This window comes from Gambusia affinis, linkage group LG06, assembly GCF_019740435.1.
Source record: "Gambusia affinis linkage group LG06, SWU_Gaff_1.0, whole genome shotgun sequence".
Taxonomy (NCBI): Eukaryota; Metazoa; Chordata; class Actinopteri; order Cyprinodontiformes; family Poeciliidae; genus Gambusia; species Gambusia affinis.
Window position 1 is genome coordinate 19,360,969 of NC_057873.1, and position 19,027 is coordinate 19,379,995.

General features: G+C 37.3%; 1 protein-coding gene across 1 annotated transcript; it reads left to right on the forward strand.

The window, feature by feature from the left end:
• The first annotated feature begins 365 nt into the window (after nucleotides 1–365).
• On the forward strand, nucleotides 366–17,390 carry trarg1a (trafficking regulator of GLUT4 (SLC2A4) 1a). Its single transcript, XM_044118745.1, has 3 exons — nucleotides 366–1,387; nucleotides 14,133–14,265; nucleotides 15,555–17,390. Exons 1-3 carry the CDS (start codon nucleotides 977–979, stop codon nucleotides 15,563–15,565), a joined length of 555 nt encoding a protein of 184 aa, XP_043974680.1. The 5' UTR covers nucleotides 366–976; the 3' UTR covers nucleotides 15,566–17,390.
• The last annotated feature ends 1,637 nt before the right edge of the window (nucleotides 17,391–19,027 follow it).

Below are 19,027 nucleotides of genomic sequence, written 5' to 3' on the forward strand. Positions count from 1 at the left end.
GAACTAAGAGGATCTTATAGGAATATTAACATTTTTAACACTCTCTGATACCATATCTATCTGTCTGTCTGTCTGTCTATCTATCTGTGTAAAAATCGATCTAAGTAATTGTATTAATAACTTAGTCACTACACTATAGTCATCTTAACTAATTAAAAATATTCAAATGGTCAATTATGTGCATTTTATTTTTAGTCAAAATATTTTTGAAATGTCGTTTTTCGTACATAAATAAATAAATAAATAAATGAATGAATGACTGAATGAATGAATGAATGAATAAATAAATAAATAAATCTTTTATTTTGAACTCATGTTCCGGAAGTGTTCAGAATAAATGTGGAGAGCTGACAAGGTCCCAAGTAGAGTATAGTTCCTCTGCAGCGTTGAGAGACGGCGGGGACAGAGCAAGGATAGGAACTCTCTGGATCTGGTTTGAGATAAACATCTGTTTTTCTTTGGTGGACATAACAAAAGAAAAAGGAAAAGAAAAGACAGAAAGAAAAAGACTAAGAAGCACTTAAGAAATAAACAAATACTCCTGAGGCATAGTAGTGGGACTGGATCATAGCGGGATAGGTGGATGTATCAGAGAGAAGAAGAGAGACGAGGAGGGGATTTAAGATCCGAGGCTCTTTGGAAATAACTCCAACAACGAATGGTAATGAAGGAGAAGGATGCTCTCCTTCAATCAGCTTTCACCTGATTGATTTTATTTGTTGTGGGTGTCTGTCACACCTGAGCTCATAAAGCCCACCTCGTTTCAGATATACTAACTGATCAATTAATTAATCGCAGGAGGAGTTTCTTATTTAAAGTTAAGTCTAGCCTCCAGGAATAGGTATAACGCCTGGTTTCTGTTAAGAAAAGTGGAAGCGCTGTGTCTCATAACAAGCTTCCAGTCTGCTTGTCACATTTTCTGACATTCCTTGAAAAAAACCGAGAGAGATAGAGATAGAGAGAGAGAGAGTGAGTCATGGCCATCAACACCGACACCGACTTTCTCAAGTCCACCCTGGGCAGTGAGGGCGGAGGAGGCGCCCCGCCCGCGGACTTACAAGAGACGGAGAAACTCCTGACGGTGACCACCGAGCCCGGGGGTACTGGGATGAAAATGTCCACCTCCTTCTCAGCCAACGCGGCCGGGGACAAGGCCCTGGAGGCCGATCAGAACGGCCACAGCGTCGACATTAGGTCGGGCTCCATCGGGCAGCTGTCCGCCGCCGCCCCCCTCTCCCCGTCCAGGGCCAGCCTGAGCCGCTCCTCCACCGGGAACGCCACCGTGCCGGAGACCCCCAAGCCCAAGGATTACCTCATCCTGGTCATCCTGTCCTGCTTCTGCCCCGTTTGGCCCGTCAGCATTGTCGCATTGGTGTACTCTGTTATGGTGAGTTGGACTTTTTTTTACGACCAAAAACTGCCACAGAAAGTAAGCGGAACCTTTCTGATCTTGGAGTAGCTGACAAATGTTTGGCATTGTTAAGTTTCCATTCAGAAAGTGTTGGATTTCAGATTTAACCTTTTTTATGAGGAAAAAAAAATATTTTAAAGAAGTTATTAAAGCTCTAAAGTTTTCTTAACACTTTCACATGCATTACAAACAGAATGTTCAAAATCAGAACATGAAGAAATATTTATTTAGTGCTTTTAATAAACTTGCAGAAATTAAGAAAGAAAAACTGTTCAGTAGTCTTAGCAAACCGAAACACTTAGTGTATCTGATGAAATGCCATCAATTTCCACTGAATGATTAACTAACATCTGGTTGTATGGTCACTGTTTCTGAAACCTGCTTCACTTCTGGGTTGCATGAAAGGCTACCAGCTTCTGCCTCAAAATAATTGAACAACATTTAAAACATGCATCTGTTTTATCTCGGATACAACATCTTTGATGTCAGCCCACAAGTTTAATTAGTGATTATGGTTTAAAGGTCAGTCTGCCCACCCCATAACATTGGTCTAATTAGTCTGTCAACAGGTGCTTCTGGTTTATTGGTGGAAAGACCTGTCTCAATGAAAGTTTCCACTCAGCATAATCATTGGTGTTTTAATGTGTTTAAGCTGCAGATGTTCTACAGGACTCCCAAACTCTGAAACAATCTTCCTCTTCTTGTAAATATAACACTCTGAACGGTTTTATGTGCCTTCTTATTATTAACCCTTTTTCCTTTACTCTTTTTAGCTCTTCTTTACATTTTGTCAACTTTCTTAATGCAGGTGTGTGTGTCTTATTGGTCATGTTTTGATTGATTGATTGATTGATTGATTGAACGAATTGGGGTGAAATAAATAAGTCAGACACTGATGTGTCTCCATCTTTCTCATTTCGGTGGCTTCAGTGCAGTGTTTGAAGTTCCAACTCTGTGTAAAAGAACAATTGCAAGCTCTTCAGCAAACGTACTTTTAGCAATGGGGCTTTGCCATCTTGACTTTTTATTTAATCATCTGACATGCATTTATTATTTATTTATTTAAATTTATCTTAACCCTCCCGACCCCATTAGGGACAAGGGTGAACAGAAAATGGATGGATGGATGGATGGATGGATTTATCTTTTGTGTTGTGTTCTTTTATATTTAGCTGTATAGTTGAGTATCCAGTTGTTTTTTTGCACATTTGTATTATGTTTTTCAGTGTACTACTTTCTTTCTTTCTCTTCTCACTCTTAAACTTTCTAAACAAAATACTCAGGTTTTCTGAACAGCAGTGACGTGCGGTGAGGTTCAAAGCCGGTGAGGCACTGATTTAATCATAATCAAATATACAAATGTAGACCACCTGTATGTTATTGTTTACATGAGGAAACTCCGCGCATGCGGGCAACGATGGAGGGCAAAAAGACTATTCTTCTACAGTCGTGCTGCCGTCGTAGAATATTTCCGTTAACTCAGTCAGACTTGGACATGTAGATATTATTAATTTCCACACCAAAGGGGAAAACCGTTAAAGTACAACTCAAAACCACGTCTTTCTCGCTCTCTGTATCAGCGCAGCTACGCGCAGACTCGTTGCCATAACAACCGACAACAACGCCACAAAAGAGAACACTCAGATATTTCCCACAAGAGCAGAACATTCAGTCTGTTGCAGTAGTATGGTTTTAGGCTTGATGTTTATTTTGCGATTATTAATAAGTGATTGCTGTGGTACGAGGAGAAAACTATAAATATATCGCTGCACTTTACTGTATGGAAGGAGCGTTAAACTCCAGTACACATCCACAAGGGCCGCTGTCCTGCAGTTTTTAGATGTGCCACGGGTACAAAACACTGGAATCAAATGGCTTAATTACCTCCTTCTTGTGTAGATCAGTTCTCCAGAGCCTTGTTAATGACCTAATTATTCTATTCAGGTGTGGTGCAGCAGAGGCACATCTAAAAGTTGCAGGGCTGTGGCCCTCCAGGACTAGAGTTTGACACCTGTGCTATATGGCTAGCTCGCTGTTAGTGTCTCTTACTCTGCAGTTGTGGATTCACAATATCTGGGATCATGAGCGCCCCCTGCCGTGATGCAAGAGAACTGCCTGCCTCACCTCGAATCTGTTCTCTGCCGTTTCTGATCGCTCCTCAGCACACGAAACACGTTACACACACAGTTGGTGACAAAAAAACACTGTACATTATATAAATAATCTAAATTATGGAATTATATAAAATGTTTTTTAACCATTTTATTGGCGACGTACAGACAGGAGGAACATGCTCTCACAGAATGGCAGTTTGCGAGAGGTTGCGCAATCACAGGTGAGGTTCATCTTGCTGCTGCCCCACCAGCTTCGCTTCCGAGCTTTTGAATGGGAAATTGCGAAAATTCAACGATTTTGAGGGAAAAAATAGTCATAATTGTTTTAGCTAAATGAGAAAATAGGTACTTTATAGTACAAACTACAGACTGAAAATAGCAATATAAATTATTTTATTATTATATATTATTGTTCCTTGATGACAGGTGAGGCTCTGCCTGAACAGCTGAACAGCCAATTTGCTCAGGGATTCAGAGAGGAACACTTTACGCATGTGTAACATTTGCTGCAGCTGTCTAGAGATAACTGTTACCTGCTTGCAGGGGCGGCGTGAAGGGAGGAAAAGTCAGGACAATTCTAAGGGCCCCTGACCGACAGGGGGCCCTCCACAATTTATTTATTTATTTTTTGTTCATAGAAATATGAACAAAATATGATATATTGGATGTAAAATTCATGAGCAGTAAATATTGTGCTAGTTATCAGTATTAGACCAAAGAAAGCAAGTTGCAAGCCTGTAAAATTGTGACTCTATTTATGGGTCAAAAAGACTCAAATTTTAACAAATTGTGACACATCAAGTCATTGGTATTTTTAACATGACTTAATGCTAGTGCTAAAGTCTCTTAAACATATCAAAAGACAAAAACCAGATACATCATTCATTTTTAGTCAACACATACAGTCAGCTTGGCACTGTTACAGACATAAACATGCACCAATGTTTAAGATTACTTGTAACGATCTCTACATGCACCTTTCTGTCTTCATGTAAAACTGATCTACTTGACAAGAAAAATAAAATTATGCACAAACAGGGTTTAAGTCAGTCCACTATTGCAAAACAGTATAAGATAGCAAACTTAGAGTTCCTGTTTAGGCTATCTGCAACAGAAAATATTGATATGCCCTAGTAGGGTACAGCAGTTCATCCAGAGATTATTTTACCATGCAATCCTTTAAGAATGTAAATTACAGATAATCTGTTTTAAAAATACCAACCTCCTCTCACAGCTCTCACAGCAGATTCAAGAAAACACTTTTGGGTGAAAGAGAATGGCAGAGAAACCTAAAACAAGTAGTGGAAGTAGTGAATGAGTGTAAATACCTCAGTGCTTGTTCCAATTATTACAGTAAAGATTAGACAAATCTCAACAGCATCACCTTAAGTTACCAGTTTAGTTTATTATAATCAGTTTATTCCCCTTTACTCTAGATGTTTTCACTTGAAATCTCTGCATGATGCAGTCAGTCGTATGTTTTAGAATTACTTTTTATTTTGTAATTGCAGAAGTACCTTTCATGAGTGTCATTTAGGTACACGTCCTTGGCCATCTCCATTTTGTAAGCTATTGCTAGTAAAACTGACAAGCTCAATTAGATGTAAACCTCAGTTCAGGTTTGCAGGTAAAAAAAAATACATCTCGGAATTGAAATCAGTTCATATGAGCTATGGATGGATGGATGGATGGATGGATGGATGGATGGATGGATGGATGTATGGATGGATGGATGGATGCCTTTAGATAGGTAAATTTTTCAGTCCTTTTGTAGAGTATTTAACACAGAAATTACAGATGCTAATGAATTTAGTAAGTCTGGACATATAATCAACTCTTAGATTTTCTCCTAGATTTTCTTGCTTTACTTGAAATCATGGAATAAATTGTTATGCATCAAAGGATTTACCAATCCAAGCCATTAGCTTTTGCTTCAAGCTTTCTGGATTCCCACAAACATACATTTCACACAGCTATCTGTGGTACTTCTGTCGTGTCGGTATTTGAAGCCGCCGAACAGTTTCTTTCTTTTTACTTCTCCTACTGTGGTAAAGCCAAATCCAGATGCATGGAAGAACAAAGCAAAATCAATGGCGGAAGGCCATTAGTTCCTTAATGTCACTCATGTGGCCACTACACACTAAAGTAATATTAGGCAGCATACACTGTATTTCCCCAAGCCGTCATCACAGACCTACTGACATTCACAAGTCGGCTTCATGGGGAAAGTACTGAGAAGGAGAAGCTTTGACAGAGGACAAGAAGAAGGAAAAGTGAAGGATGTAGAAACTGGAGATGGCCGCTAACTCAATAGATGGTGAGTGAAGTCAATTTAGTTTCTCTGCAGAGGGCAGATTGCTGCAGTTAGCCAGCTCTGTGGCTGCCATCAGCATCCTCTCTCTTTTCTGAGGGAATGAGAGAGGAGATAGAGGCTTCCCAAGGAAGATCAAAACCTCAAGGGCAGATGGGTGGGAGAGAGACAGCAAATGGCCATAAAGTAGTTCCTATCACTTGATTAGAAAAAAAAACTGACTGAGAAATTGCACTGATGTCAGATATAAGTGCAAGTGAGTCAGAGCAGGATAGCAGAGCATCCATTGTGATCAAATGAACTGTAATGTGGCCGATACCACAAGATAAAGCCTTATAATGCAAGTTCACAGCTTTGTTTTAAAATTCCCATGGCTGAAGAGTAACAGAGAAACATTATAATAGTAGCAATGAGGGGAGGTCAAAGGAACGTGTCTGGACTCTGAAAAAGTCAAAAACAGAACAACAAACCAAGAACCAGGCGCTTTTAAAGAGCTGACTTGATTTGAAATGCTCTGCTGGTGCAATGAGCAGCCTTGGATCCTGCTTAAAGTCATGCAAAGAGGTTTTCTGTTGCGCTAGATGTAGATAATTGCAGATGAAACTAGATTCTTATGTACGCTTTTTAAACAGACACAAAGCCCTTTGTTTATTCCACAAATTGACGTTAACACAAACTAAACTTTTCCTTTTTAGGTCAGCTGGGTAGACCAAAATCAATTCTAATTATTTAGCATTATTGTTTCAAATCAGGATAAAAAAAACACTATTGATTAGAACAACTGGAACATTAATGAATTAATTAGGTTATTAATTAATTGATGTATATTTGATTATGGCATTTGACAAAACATGGTGTTTGTTGTTGTCTCATCATTGGTCATCATTGTTTTTATCAAGTGAAGCATTTTGACCTGCCTTGTTGCTGATTCATGTGCTCTACAAATACATTTGGCTTGATAGCAGAGGAAAATATTACATTTGTTTAAAACTTAAGTAAGTTTAAAATGTACCTATCTTGAGGTAAATTTTGATGTGGTCTCATTTTCATTCATTGCGTTATTTTATTATTTTTTTTCTAATATCCACCCAGTTGTATCAAATTAGTCTTCTGCAAAGCTCATCAATCTTGTAGGTTCTCACCAGTATAATGGTGTTATCAGCATTAATGTGAGCTGGTAAGGGAGGGACTTTTCTTTCATTATTGTATTGACAGCTCATTAACAGCTTACTAAATTTAATGGAGGAATATGAGTAAGCTTAATCAAAGTATTTACTAAATAGGGAGTAAGTTTAAGCATTTAGTTTCAAGGAATCCAACAAAAACAAACATGATTGAATTTCAGTGTTTTTCAGAAAGAAATTTAAGGGAAAGAAATGTAAATACTGGTTTCTTTTAAAGTGACTTTCTAGATTTCTGAAAGATGCTCTGGTGCAGAAAGCTAAGCCTGGGAAACGTGCAGGCAATTACAGGGATATGAGAGGCAGAGGTGACAGGTTTTCCTTTTTTTTTTTTCTACAGCCGAGACTAGACCATCCCGATAATGTAAATGTCTAAACTACAGCAGGATTATTGCGTGCTCTGCAGATTTGCTGTGAAATATGGACTTGCATATGTTGCACCAGAGGAATGAGTGTGTTTGTGGACAATGCATGTGTGGTATAGGCAAATGACTTCTTATTAGCAGTTGCAAAATGGCAGCTTTGCAAAGCAGTATGTGGTGCAGTTTTTGAGCTCCCCAAAGTGAAAAGCCAAATGTGGAAACAAGTTTAATTAATTTTGTTTTAAGCTCTTATGTGTGACGATGTACTCATTCTGTCACAAATAAAAAACAAGATATTTTCATCTACTATAAATAAAAAATGTGTAACATTTTTTTACTGGTTCATGTTAGGTAGGATTTCTAATATGATTCATTTTTTTAAAGACCTGATTAATAAGAGAGATTATTATTTTTTTATTCCGTTTTTACACACTTTTATTTAACATTTGGTATAAAAACGTTTTAAGCTCTTTGACTTTGGTAAAACATTCGGGTCTCCTTCCTCCGAACAGAACATCTGTAACTGAGTCATGTTTGTACGTTAACTCTGTTGCTTGCTTTTCTATTGGACATTAAAGAATTCTTAATGAGCACAAAATGCCATATTTGACTGCGTTGCAACAAAATATCTTAGGATGTCACCATATTTAAATGAATATTTCTCGTATTTATCAATAATATTAAATCTCAGAGTCATTTACTTGACCAGGTTGCATAATTGTGCACACTCTTAAACTCAAACTATCAGTGGGCTCAAAGTAAAGCCACATCCGCTAGATTTAAATGTCTATATTTTGTGGTGGAACATTTTGTTATAACGTATTATAAAGTAATCTAAATGCTTATGAACCCTCATCAAATGCACCTTTCTGAGCTAAACACATAAGGCTAGTTCGTGTTTCCTTCCTTCTTTTCTTCCTTCCTTGTAAACTAAACATAAAGGGGCCACAGATTCCTCTAAAATCCTCTGGAATATTTATGCACTAAATGGAAAACTGGAATAGTGTCACATGTAAACACTTCTGGAGAATAAATGACATAAAAGTGAAGTGATGTGAAAAGTTCAAAGATTCCAGACAGGCTTTAAATGCAAAGGGTTTGAATAAACCCTACTTTATATAGGCTTTTTGTTTACACTGCCTTAGTTTATATTAGTTAATCTGATCTCAAAGTTTTAATGTCTTTTTCAGTGCATGTTTCATACAGGAAGCCTCCAATCTCCATGTCCCATGCACATAAGAATTTGTTTCTACAAAAATGACCACCCATTTCAAAAGTGATAACAGTGTAAAGATGAATAAAATTGTTTGAATAAACTTAAGTTACATTTCTGGGGTTGAGGTAGTTTAAATACCGCAGGAGTCTGCTGGTCTTGGCTTCAGCCTTAGAAATAAGTTAGCCTGGATATATACTAAATAAGGATGCCAACAGAGAAATCTCCTGCCTCTCAAAATCCCAAACTTTTTTTTCTAAGAAAGTTGTATGTTAACCTCAGACGCTAAACCACAGGAGCAAAGTAAATGTAGAAGCTTTTTCAGCAGCTACAAGGGATCTTACAGCTGCAGCAATAAGAGCAGCGCCTTTACGGATCTGACACATTTGATCATCTGACCGTGTTAAGAGGTTTAAACTTTAATGGTGAGTCTGGTGTTAAAAAGGCAGAAATGGAAAGAAAAAAAAAAACTCATGTTAGCAGCTTAGAGATCCTCAAGGCCCAAATAACCAGATAAAGATGTTTTAAACAAAAAAGATCAAAACATTTCTGCTCTACAGGCTCAATTTCTCTATAAGAACTAGCCTTACATTGCAATTCACCATAAACAAAAATTAACATTATATACCCAATGTAAAGTTTATGTCCTATTGTAAAAATATGCAAATAAATCATGCTTTATACTAAATAATGATTCCACGTAGAGATTTACTGTGTAACATTGTCATATGATCAAAAATGGGGGGTTTTGTACGGTGCTCCTTCTCACCAGGCTGCTGGTAGCTCTTCATTATTCATGATGAGAGACAGAAAAAACCAGAGCACTTACTGCCTCACCAGCCTCCACCTTCCTCCGCTTGAACACATGAGCGACTATAGCATGTGCTGAGTGTGAACACACAGGTAGAACTCTTTTTAAGGGCAGGATTTCACATTGTGAAAACCAATATCACCAGTTGTGCCTTTATTCTAATCAATAAAGATATTAATCAAGTAGGAAAGCATATATCCTAAATAAGAATGCTTAGGCAAAAGCCTTTCCTTGTTTTTTTATTTCTGCATTTTGTCCTGGCTGAGAGGAAGTGTTGCTGTCTCCGTAAATCTTCCTTATTTCATTGACATGTTTTCTCTAAGCAGGATAAATGAGCAGTTTTTTTTTTCTGAAAGAGACTTGCATTGATTCAGAGTGCTGATGCTGCTCTCCTTTGTGATGCGGGTCCAGATCAATACCGGTTCTACTGGGAGTTTGTACCGTAGCTTCACATCGCAGTCATAGAGGTGAGACACGAGTGTGTCTCTGCATGCAAAGGATGAAAAGAAAAAAAAAAAGAAAGAAAGAAAACACACACACTTTGGAGTTGATCTATAACGTATACACAGTCCTGTTCAAATTTTATACTGTAATATAACACGTTTCATGTTATATTATTTACATTTCAAATGAAAAACAGACATTATGGGGAAAATTAATCAAATAAAACAGTACCTATATTTATTTTTGGTCTGTTAACATCTTGGCACATTTTTCCTGTCGTGGACAAACTAGGACACCCTGTGACAGCTTGTCCATCACATGGTGTCACAATGTGAACATGTCACATGAAAGTGAACACCATGGTAACATCTAGGAGCTCAAGTGGAGGACATGCTAAACAACTACCAACATACAGAGGTCAAATAGAATAAAATAGAAATTCCTCTATTGTCACACAACAGTGAAGAGTCACAGGCAACCAAATGATGCAGATTCACACAAAGGTAGAATATAAATATTGGCTAAAAAAAATTTCAGCATGAATACTGTGCAGTTATTCAAAGGAATGACAGTTAATTTTGATCTAACAGGTTGATTTAAAAGTAAAAAGTATTTAAAAGTGTTCAAAATGTGTGTGTGTGTGTGTTTGATTATTGAAAGATAGGCTATTAAAAGACAATCCATTCTGAGAGTCGACTGCAAGATGCTAATAGAAGTTACCAAAAAGCCTAGAATATCAACATAGGACCTACAGCAGGTTCGTGTTGGATCTACAATCGGAAAGAGGAACCCTTTGGTCTCTAGGAAAACTTGAAGGCCAATTTGTCAATGTTAACACAGAAAAAGACTTGGAATTCTGACTTAATGTTCTTTAAATAGATGAAAAACTGAATAAAAACTGAATAATATGGACACCAGAACAGAGGATGTGTTTGGCAAAAACCAAATGTATCACTGCAGGGCGACGCAGGGAAGGTTTCCATGATCTGGAAACCTCAGAGGCTGTATGTTGGAAATATAGACCCATATGTAGAAAAATAAATAAAACTGAAGCCGAACTGAAATCTGCGACATGACAATGACCTAAAACATACAATTAAATCCACTAGGAACTGTGTGAGAATTAAAATATAGAAAGTTTTGAGAGTGTTTCCTCCAACTGCTAGTTGTACTTTAATGTGACCATTGCATTTTCTTTTTGTACCCTTCTGCTGACTGCTAGGTCATTTTAATTATTTTTTTTTTTTTTTACAACTCAGCAAATTGTGGCTTTAGATAAAAGATGCTAATGAGAACATTTGAGGAAAATCTCACTGGGACAACTGATTTTTCTTTTAGCATCATTAGACTCACCATTGTTGCTAGCAAGAAGAAAACTGAAGGCTTTAATAGAAGTGAAAGGTGTTCAAATAAAGCATGTGCAAAACAATGGTAAATTTGCAAATTTTAATTGGAAATAGCTGAAGGCGTAAACACCGGTCAGCATTTCCAGTGCAGTGATTTATGATGGCCTGCCAGCGTCGTCAGAGTGGTGGAAACCCCCCAACCTTCAGAGGCCTGCAGGAGCTACTTCATCAAGCCCTTTTATCTCTCTGTCCCTCTGCAGTGTAATCCTATCTAACACTGAGCCAATCCCAGCTCTGTAGACTCAAGTGTCAATTAACTGAAGAGAGCCAACACTCACACTCCTGAGTGTCATTAAGAAAAGCAAAAGAAAGGTTTCTCCTTAAAATGAAAGAGGCAAAGACGAAACAGGCATTACTGTTCAACCAGTGTTTTAATAGCACTTTATCTTTGCAATTGACTTACAAAGAAAAAAAAAAATGCAGAATTTAATAAAGATGAGGGGGTGGAACAGCTCTGTTTCCTGATGTGTTGCAAAGGCAGGCCTGCATGAACAGCTCCTAAGAATTGATCAGAGAAGTCTTCATTGCTCTGAAATGTGACATTTCATGTTTAATTTTACCTCATGACTTTGCTCTGTGGTCTGGTGCTTCAGTTGTCTAAATGTTAAAATTATACTTTTCTGCTGTTATTAAAAAGTCGTAGCCCGCTAGAGTCCATTTTTAATGCGCATTACCTAAGTTGGCTTTTAGTTATTTAGACGTAAAAGGGCTGGACTGTTCAAAGTGGAATGGTTCATGATGTGGAGATGAACCACATCATGATTGCTGCCTTGTGAAATGTTATAAAAGTCCACGTTCTGTCCTGACTGTAGAAAGTATGACCAGCAGTGATGCTAATTCATGAAACACACGAGTTTATGCCAAAATGACACCAGATTCAAGATTCAGATTGCAAGAAAAAGAATTGATTTACTCCACGGCGACTGTGGTAAGAGTTCGCCCTGCGATCAGTGGGTTGCCGGTTTGATTCCCTCTCTCTCTCGTTGTGTCTTTCTGTCTGACTGCCTCAGGGCAGCTGTGGCTACAATCCCGTAGCTTGCCATCACCAGCATGTGAATGGAAATGACTGATTTCATTGGAGAGCATCTTTGGGAACGCTTTGAGGGTTGAAAAGCGCCACACAAGTTTTATTTCATAAGGATTTTTATACATCTTCACCGGAGATGCCAGTAAATCTGCAGGTTATGATTTTCTTTCATTTCTTCTATCATTATGAATTTTTTTTATTTTCAATCTTTTTTTTCTTTTTTTTCTTTTTTTTTTTTTTTTGCTATTTTCATAATTTCAGATTATTTCAAACAGAAAAGGTCCATGGGGTTATTTTATGTGAATTTAATGGTGACTTAATGGTAAGCTACAGGGTTTCCTATCAATAGATGAAAACATGCCCAAAAACACTTGTGAATGAATATGTTCATGAATTTACGAGTGACATGAGCATAAATGAGATTAATGCATTTCTAGTATTCATCATTTGAAATGAACATGGCATTCCTGAGTCTAAAGCACATGAAGCTGGCAGACGATACGATAAGAAGGAAAGAAAGGCAGAGAGATTACGCATGAAAGCTTTCCTGTTTTAAGATTCCCAAATGAAACTGCAGAGCGAGGTCATGAGACTTCCCATTCATCATGTCTCACAAGCACACACATAAATCACCCTGTCTCCGAGTCTGTGGTGAAAATAAAGCAATATACATACAGCATAAAAATGAATTACAGCACCTTTGCAGCGTTGTGCTCTCTTCTGTTCCGATTGGCTCTGCAAGGCACAATCCTCCATCAGACCCAAAATGCCAATCTGAAAAAGACAATTTCACCAGTGACAGCTGGGAATCATTTTTTATTGGCATTGCGCCCTAAAGGGCTGTAGAAGAATTAAACAGTGTTGCACTGTAGGACTGCCATTTTCTCTTGTTCTCTAAAGATGGAAATCAACTTGATTAATACTTTAATGTGAAATTACTGAAGAGAACGTGTAGCTAACCTGGAACATCCTCTGGATTTTACATAGTTTCCTGTAAACTCTATGTGATTTAGCTTATCGAAAGATTCCAACATGTAAACAAAATGTATGCAGTGTCTAGGAAATGCATAAATAATCCTACCATAAATAACCCAATCAGTGTAGGGGTGCACTGATTGCAGTTTTCTGGCCGATCAGAGGTCACCGATCTTTAAAAAGCCTGATCTGTTGATTCCAGTTTTGGCTGATACCGATTTTAAATTTTTTTTTCATCTGAAATATTGCTAAACAGCAAGTAATTCACCGATTGGTAATAGTGTTGTTTACTGTGAACGTGTAGACATGACCTTGTGGGTGGGTCTGTCAGTCAAACTTCGCTCTTAGCAAAGCAACAGAGGACAGTGGCTGATTTTTAGACCTTTGGTAGATAATATCGGTGGATAAGATCAGTCTCACATGTAAGTATTGGCCAATCACCGATCACCTTGGCCAGTTTATAGGGGCCGGCCAAGGTATCTATACCTTCTACCAAGACAGATGGTAATGACATCATCATGCAGCGCAGACGTGTTTTTACATAGAGTCAGACTTGATATGGAGATGGTTGGAGCTGAACACAAGGAGATCCTAGAAGAAAACTTGTGCCAGAACTACAGTGGTACAGATTAGATTTGGATATCCGTGTGTTAAAATGGCTGAAAGTTCAAGCCTCAAATATACACACAGAAACTCTTTATCCAATCCATTCAGTCCTTTTTTTAGTTCATTGTTTGTTTTTGATTTGATTTGATTTTTTTCAGATTTCATTTGTTCTGAAACTTTCATATCAACAACCAGATTAATAAATCGAGGATATTGTTGGATTATTTAAAACTCGGTTCTGCTCTGAGTTTTTTTCTTTCGTGTGCTCCAGTCCAGAAACAGTCTTCAGAACGGGGATGTGGACGGGGCCAGGAGGCTGGGTCGACTGGCTCGCCTGCTGAGCATCGTCTCCATTTTCCTGGGACTGCTCATCATCGTCGTCTACACCACAGTTCACTTTTCAGGTACACAAACATCGCTGGCCAGATATTTCAGAGTTGAATAACACTCCAACCCAATCCAGTCATTGCATGAGATTCACTTAATACAATTTAAAGACACCAACAGGTAACACTTTTTCTATGTAGAAGAACCCAGTAAATTAATCTTTAGTTCCCACAATGAGAAAGTACACAATATTTTGGATGTGTTTTTAGCAATAACTCTAGAAAAACTAGAGATGAGATCTTGTCATATAACCCAACATCAAGTCATTGGGGCGACAGTAAAAGGTTAGTTAGGTAGGTTGAGAGATTTATATGAATCGCATTGGAAAACGTTTCACATGTGAAAATGTGAAATGTGAAATTTCCAAGTAAAATGATGTGAAATACATGGGAAAATATTTTACATTTTGAATGTCTAGTGGGTGTTTCACATGTTCTTACACTGAAAATGTCCACATGTGAACTACACTGGAAGAGATTTTACATGTAGCAAACCTTCCCACATGCGCTTCACATATGTGATATGGATTCCATTTTGATAAACATTACATGTGAAATCTTTTCCCAGGTGTGGTTGACTTTTGCCTACAACGATGCAATGTCCAAATCATGTGTTTACATGTTAAAACACAATATGATTCCCACACATGAGTATAACTGGAAAGTTTTACATGTAACGACACAATATAATTTCCTTCTTTGGAGTGATATAAGAAAACATTTCACGTCAAGGTTTTCTAATGTGCTTTTCACGTTTCTAGAAAATAAAATTGCGGGATCTGAAACATTATATTGTTTCCACAAATGAAAGATATTATTTGCTGTCTTTTTTTAACTTGGATGCCTCACACCGAGTCCATTACACATTTAAAATGTTGTTGTTCTTTTGTAGAAAGTGACAAGGACATTAAAGATTTGATGTATATGTTTTAACATGTTGCTACACAAGATAATTCCCACAAATTATCACATTTGAAATAATATGGGAAAGCATTTCAGATATGGAAGAATGACTCTTCATATGTTAAAATTGTTTTTCTGTGATGTTAAGACTAAAAAAAAATAAAAGTTAATAAAAAAGCAACAAAAAAATCAAAGAAAGACCATAAGAGAGGCTTTTAGTAGCCCGCTTTAAAAGATCACAAGACCGTGTGGCTCAAATGTTGCATCAAGTAAAAAAATAAAAGGTAGTTTAGAGCTTCAGTAGAATACTGTATTTACGTCTCCTGCTGCCCTGTAGCACATTCGCCAAGTATGAACTGACTAAATACTCCTTTCTCTTTTTCCCCTCTTCCTTTCTTTTCCAGCTCTTAAATAACAACCTTGAGGAGTTCGGAGAAAATAAAAATGCAACGTCAAAGCCAAACCACAGACATGGAGTATGAGTCGCTACTCTATGCCATGAAGTTACAGCATCAAGATTAACTTCAGTTAGCAAAAAATGTAGACAAGTCAAGAATGACTGTCGTGCAACAAGTAAACCAATAAAAGTATATATATATATATATATCACTGAAAGATGCATGCATTAGATCCCAGTATCATTTGCCTGACAGAATATTCTGCTTTTGAATTGTTCGAGTTTGAAAAAGAGAGGAAGGGGTGAATGCAGATTTGTGTGATTATTAAAGGAGGATGATTTCTTCTGTTTGAACAATGGACTTCTGAACAAGAAGAGGATGATTTGTAAATGTGAAGCGGATGAATGATGGATTTCTCTCTGTCTGCGAGGGGGCTCCTTTAAAATACAGTCTTTGAACTTCGGAAGGCTCATTTAATCTTCATATATCCTAAATGAACGTCTTGCACTCAAAGTATACACAGGAAAAATATATATATATATTTGAGGTAAAGGAATCTATAAATTAATAGATAGTTTTGATTTTATAAAATGTTTGTTTCCCAGGTATTGCTGGGTTTGTTGACGCCATCTGGATGGCTGCTTCGTCCGCAATTGGAAAAAAAAAAATTTAAAAAGAATTGATGTAAATTTAAGGGTTTGTGAAAGAAAAACTCTTTCTTTTGTCTTGAATCATTTTGTTTTCCAACTTAAGAAAAAGGAGACCAACTGCATGCCTGAATGTAGACATCTCTATACTCTGCCTTCTTTTAGACTGTTATTGTTTGTTTCCCATCCTTAAGGAACGGACAGGTTTGCACATTGAACCGGTATTTGTGTATTTTGTCCTTATGGACAGTTAAAAGCACGTCTTGCACCACATATGAATCAAGCCTTTATTACAAACACTGTTCTCCCCCAGTTTCGTCTGACCTTTCATCTTTGCAGAGTCATTTTTTACATTTACAAACTGTTAACACATTTTACATTGCTATACTTTGACTGTTAAGATCCATTCTTTTACTGGATGTGTTATCATTCTTCTTGTATGTATTTATTTATATGGAAAACTATATATGCAATACCTTTGCATGTAAAAGGCCAAGCAGCCTGACACCCACTTATTTTTGTAAAAGAGCAAGTCTACGAGTTTGCCTAAGAATAAATAGCATTTAAAAAGACCTACTTAAAATCATGGCACGACGCGTTGTCTGGATTCGTCACTTGAAGAGAAAACTTACTGTGTTTAGAGTCATGTAGATATTGTATTGACATATGAAAAGGCTTATGCTCCAAAGCTCAGATAAAAATCAGTGAATCATAATGCATTATTAAATAGAGTTGTTTTTCTGTAGCTATTAAAGTGTCTTTTTTTTCTTTACCCCATTAAAACTAAAATGCATTCAACTGGATGCCATTTGCTGAATTCTAATGGTCATTTACGGGCTTTTTACAATTGAAACAATACAGCTGATACAATCCAAAGTCCTCGAGTGAACATTAGCAATGTAAGTTGCAGACTTGAGTCGTGGCTGTGCAGACAAAAATAATAATAATAATAATATCAATATTCCATCTGAACATCCAGAAGCAGCAAAAATCCAAAGACTCCCCATGTTTACTGACCACAGCTCCAGAGTCACTTGAATTTTCTTCTTCTGTGGTGCTGGTGTTTAGGAGCCAGCTGTTCACCTTTCACCTCTATTATTACTGTTTGTTATTCTTTTTATATTATACTGTATGTGATGGTTCTCATCTCTGTGGTGTACTTTTTGCATGTGAGGAATAAATGCTACCATGCATGGTCTGAGTTTTGTGTTTTGATGATAACTTCCAGATTTAAAGGATGCCTGTAAGTTTAAATGTTAAATGCTATATGCACACAGTTCCCTACGCAGTTACTGGAGCCTCTGGTGGAGATTAAAAAAATAAAATAAAATAAAATAAAAAAAGCTGGGAAATAAATGTATTTCTTGTTGCGGTACCATAATATCACACTAGATAGTTCAGAAAATCCCAACTTTAATTTGCAAACATTTAATTATTGAGAAAATTATGTTTTTTACAACCTCACCACCAGTGGTTCAGTTGCTGACTCCTGAACGTTTCCTTAATAATAAAGGATTGAGGCAACACAACCAGAGCATTCGTTTAAGTTTAATCAGGTCATTAGAATGTGTAGGAACTCATATTTTAGTAGGATTTTATGTAACTGACCAACACAAAGTAGTGCATAATTGTGAAGTGGGAGAAAAAATAGCACATATTTTTAAACCTTTCCTGAAAATGGACCTCAACGCTACATTTTTCTGCAGTTCCAGTTTTGATACTTTTAGGGGTTTGTTTCTACCAGCTTTGAATATTCTTGCCCATTTTGAGACTTAAGACTTTGGTATGGACTTTGACTGGACCATTTTAGCACCTTGAGCTAAGCCATTTCATTGTATGTTTAATGTCCTTGTCCTGTTGAAAGGTGGACCTCTGTTCCCCTCTCAGATCATCTTCAGCCTCTCTCAGATTTTTCTGTTCCTGATAAAGAAAAGCTTTCCCACAACATTATTCTCCTACCACCATGTGCTGCAGGAGTGTCAGAAAATTGAAAAATATAGAAGTGCATGTTTTAAATTTATGGAAAATTGAAATTCAATTTTATCATTTAAAATGATCAAAGCATTATGAAGATCCAACAAAACCTTGAAGCCATAAAAATATCTTTTCACCTAGCTGCTCGATCCATTGTTACAAAACAAATCACTACTTTTAATATTTTCATAGTTACTTTTCAGAGACTCAGAATAAAAGATGCAAGAGGGGTTTTTTATGTTAAATCTAATATGTTTCCATTGCAGACTGTTTTGGCTGCAGTCCCATTCCTATGGATTGGAGTACAGCGCAAAGCTGCTGCATTTATTATAATGCATATAACCCTGAACACAAAGCAGCTTCTGATAAACAATATTTATCATGACTGCAAAAGATTCAGATGGCAGAAGAAAGTGAAGTAGAGAAAAATATAATTCATGGCTGTTCCATGAGGACCAGGAGTGGCCTGATTGTCCACCTGTCTATAAAACGTCCGCCTTGCTCCACAAAGACACTGACCAATAAATATCGTCTTGGACAAGTGAGGAAAAACATAAAACCAGAAATACTTCAGGCAAATATCTTCTCTGGAGCTGGTGGGGCAGAACGGATGCAGCGGCCCGGATCATGTGCATGGGTTGGGGATATTCAAATATTTAAGAGCTGCACCTCCGCCGTCATCTTACATCCATGTATAAATGTCAAAGCTGGCTTTAGTACACGGTTTCCCTCTTAAGAGCGCTGTCCTGAATAACTGGCCGTCACGATGTGAATGACATCTGAAGAGTGAAAACCTTTCATAATACCTCAGCTAGTCTGTGTTCAAGGAATCTGATGGAGGTGAATAGAAACTGTAAT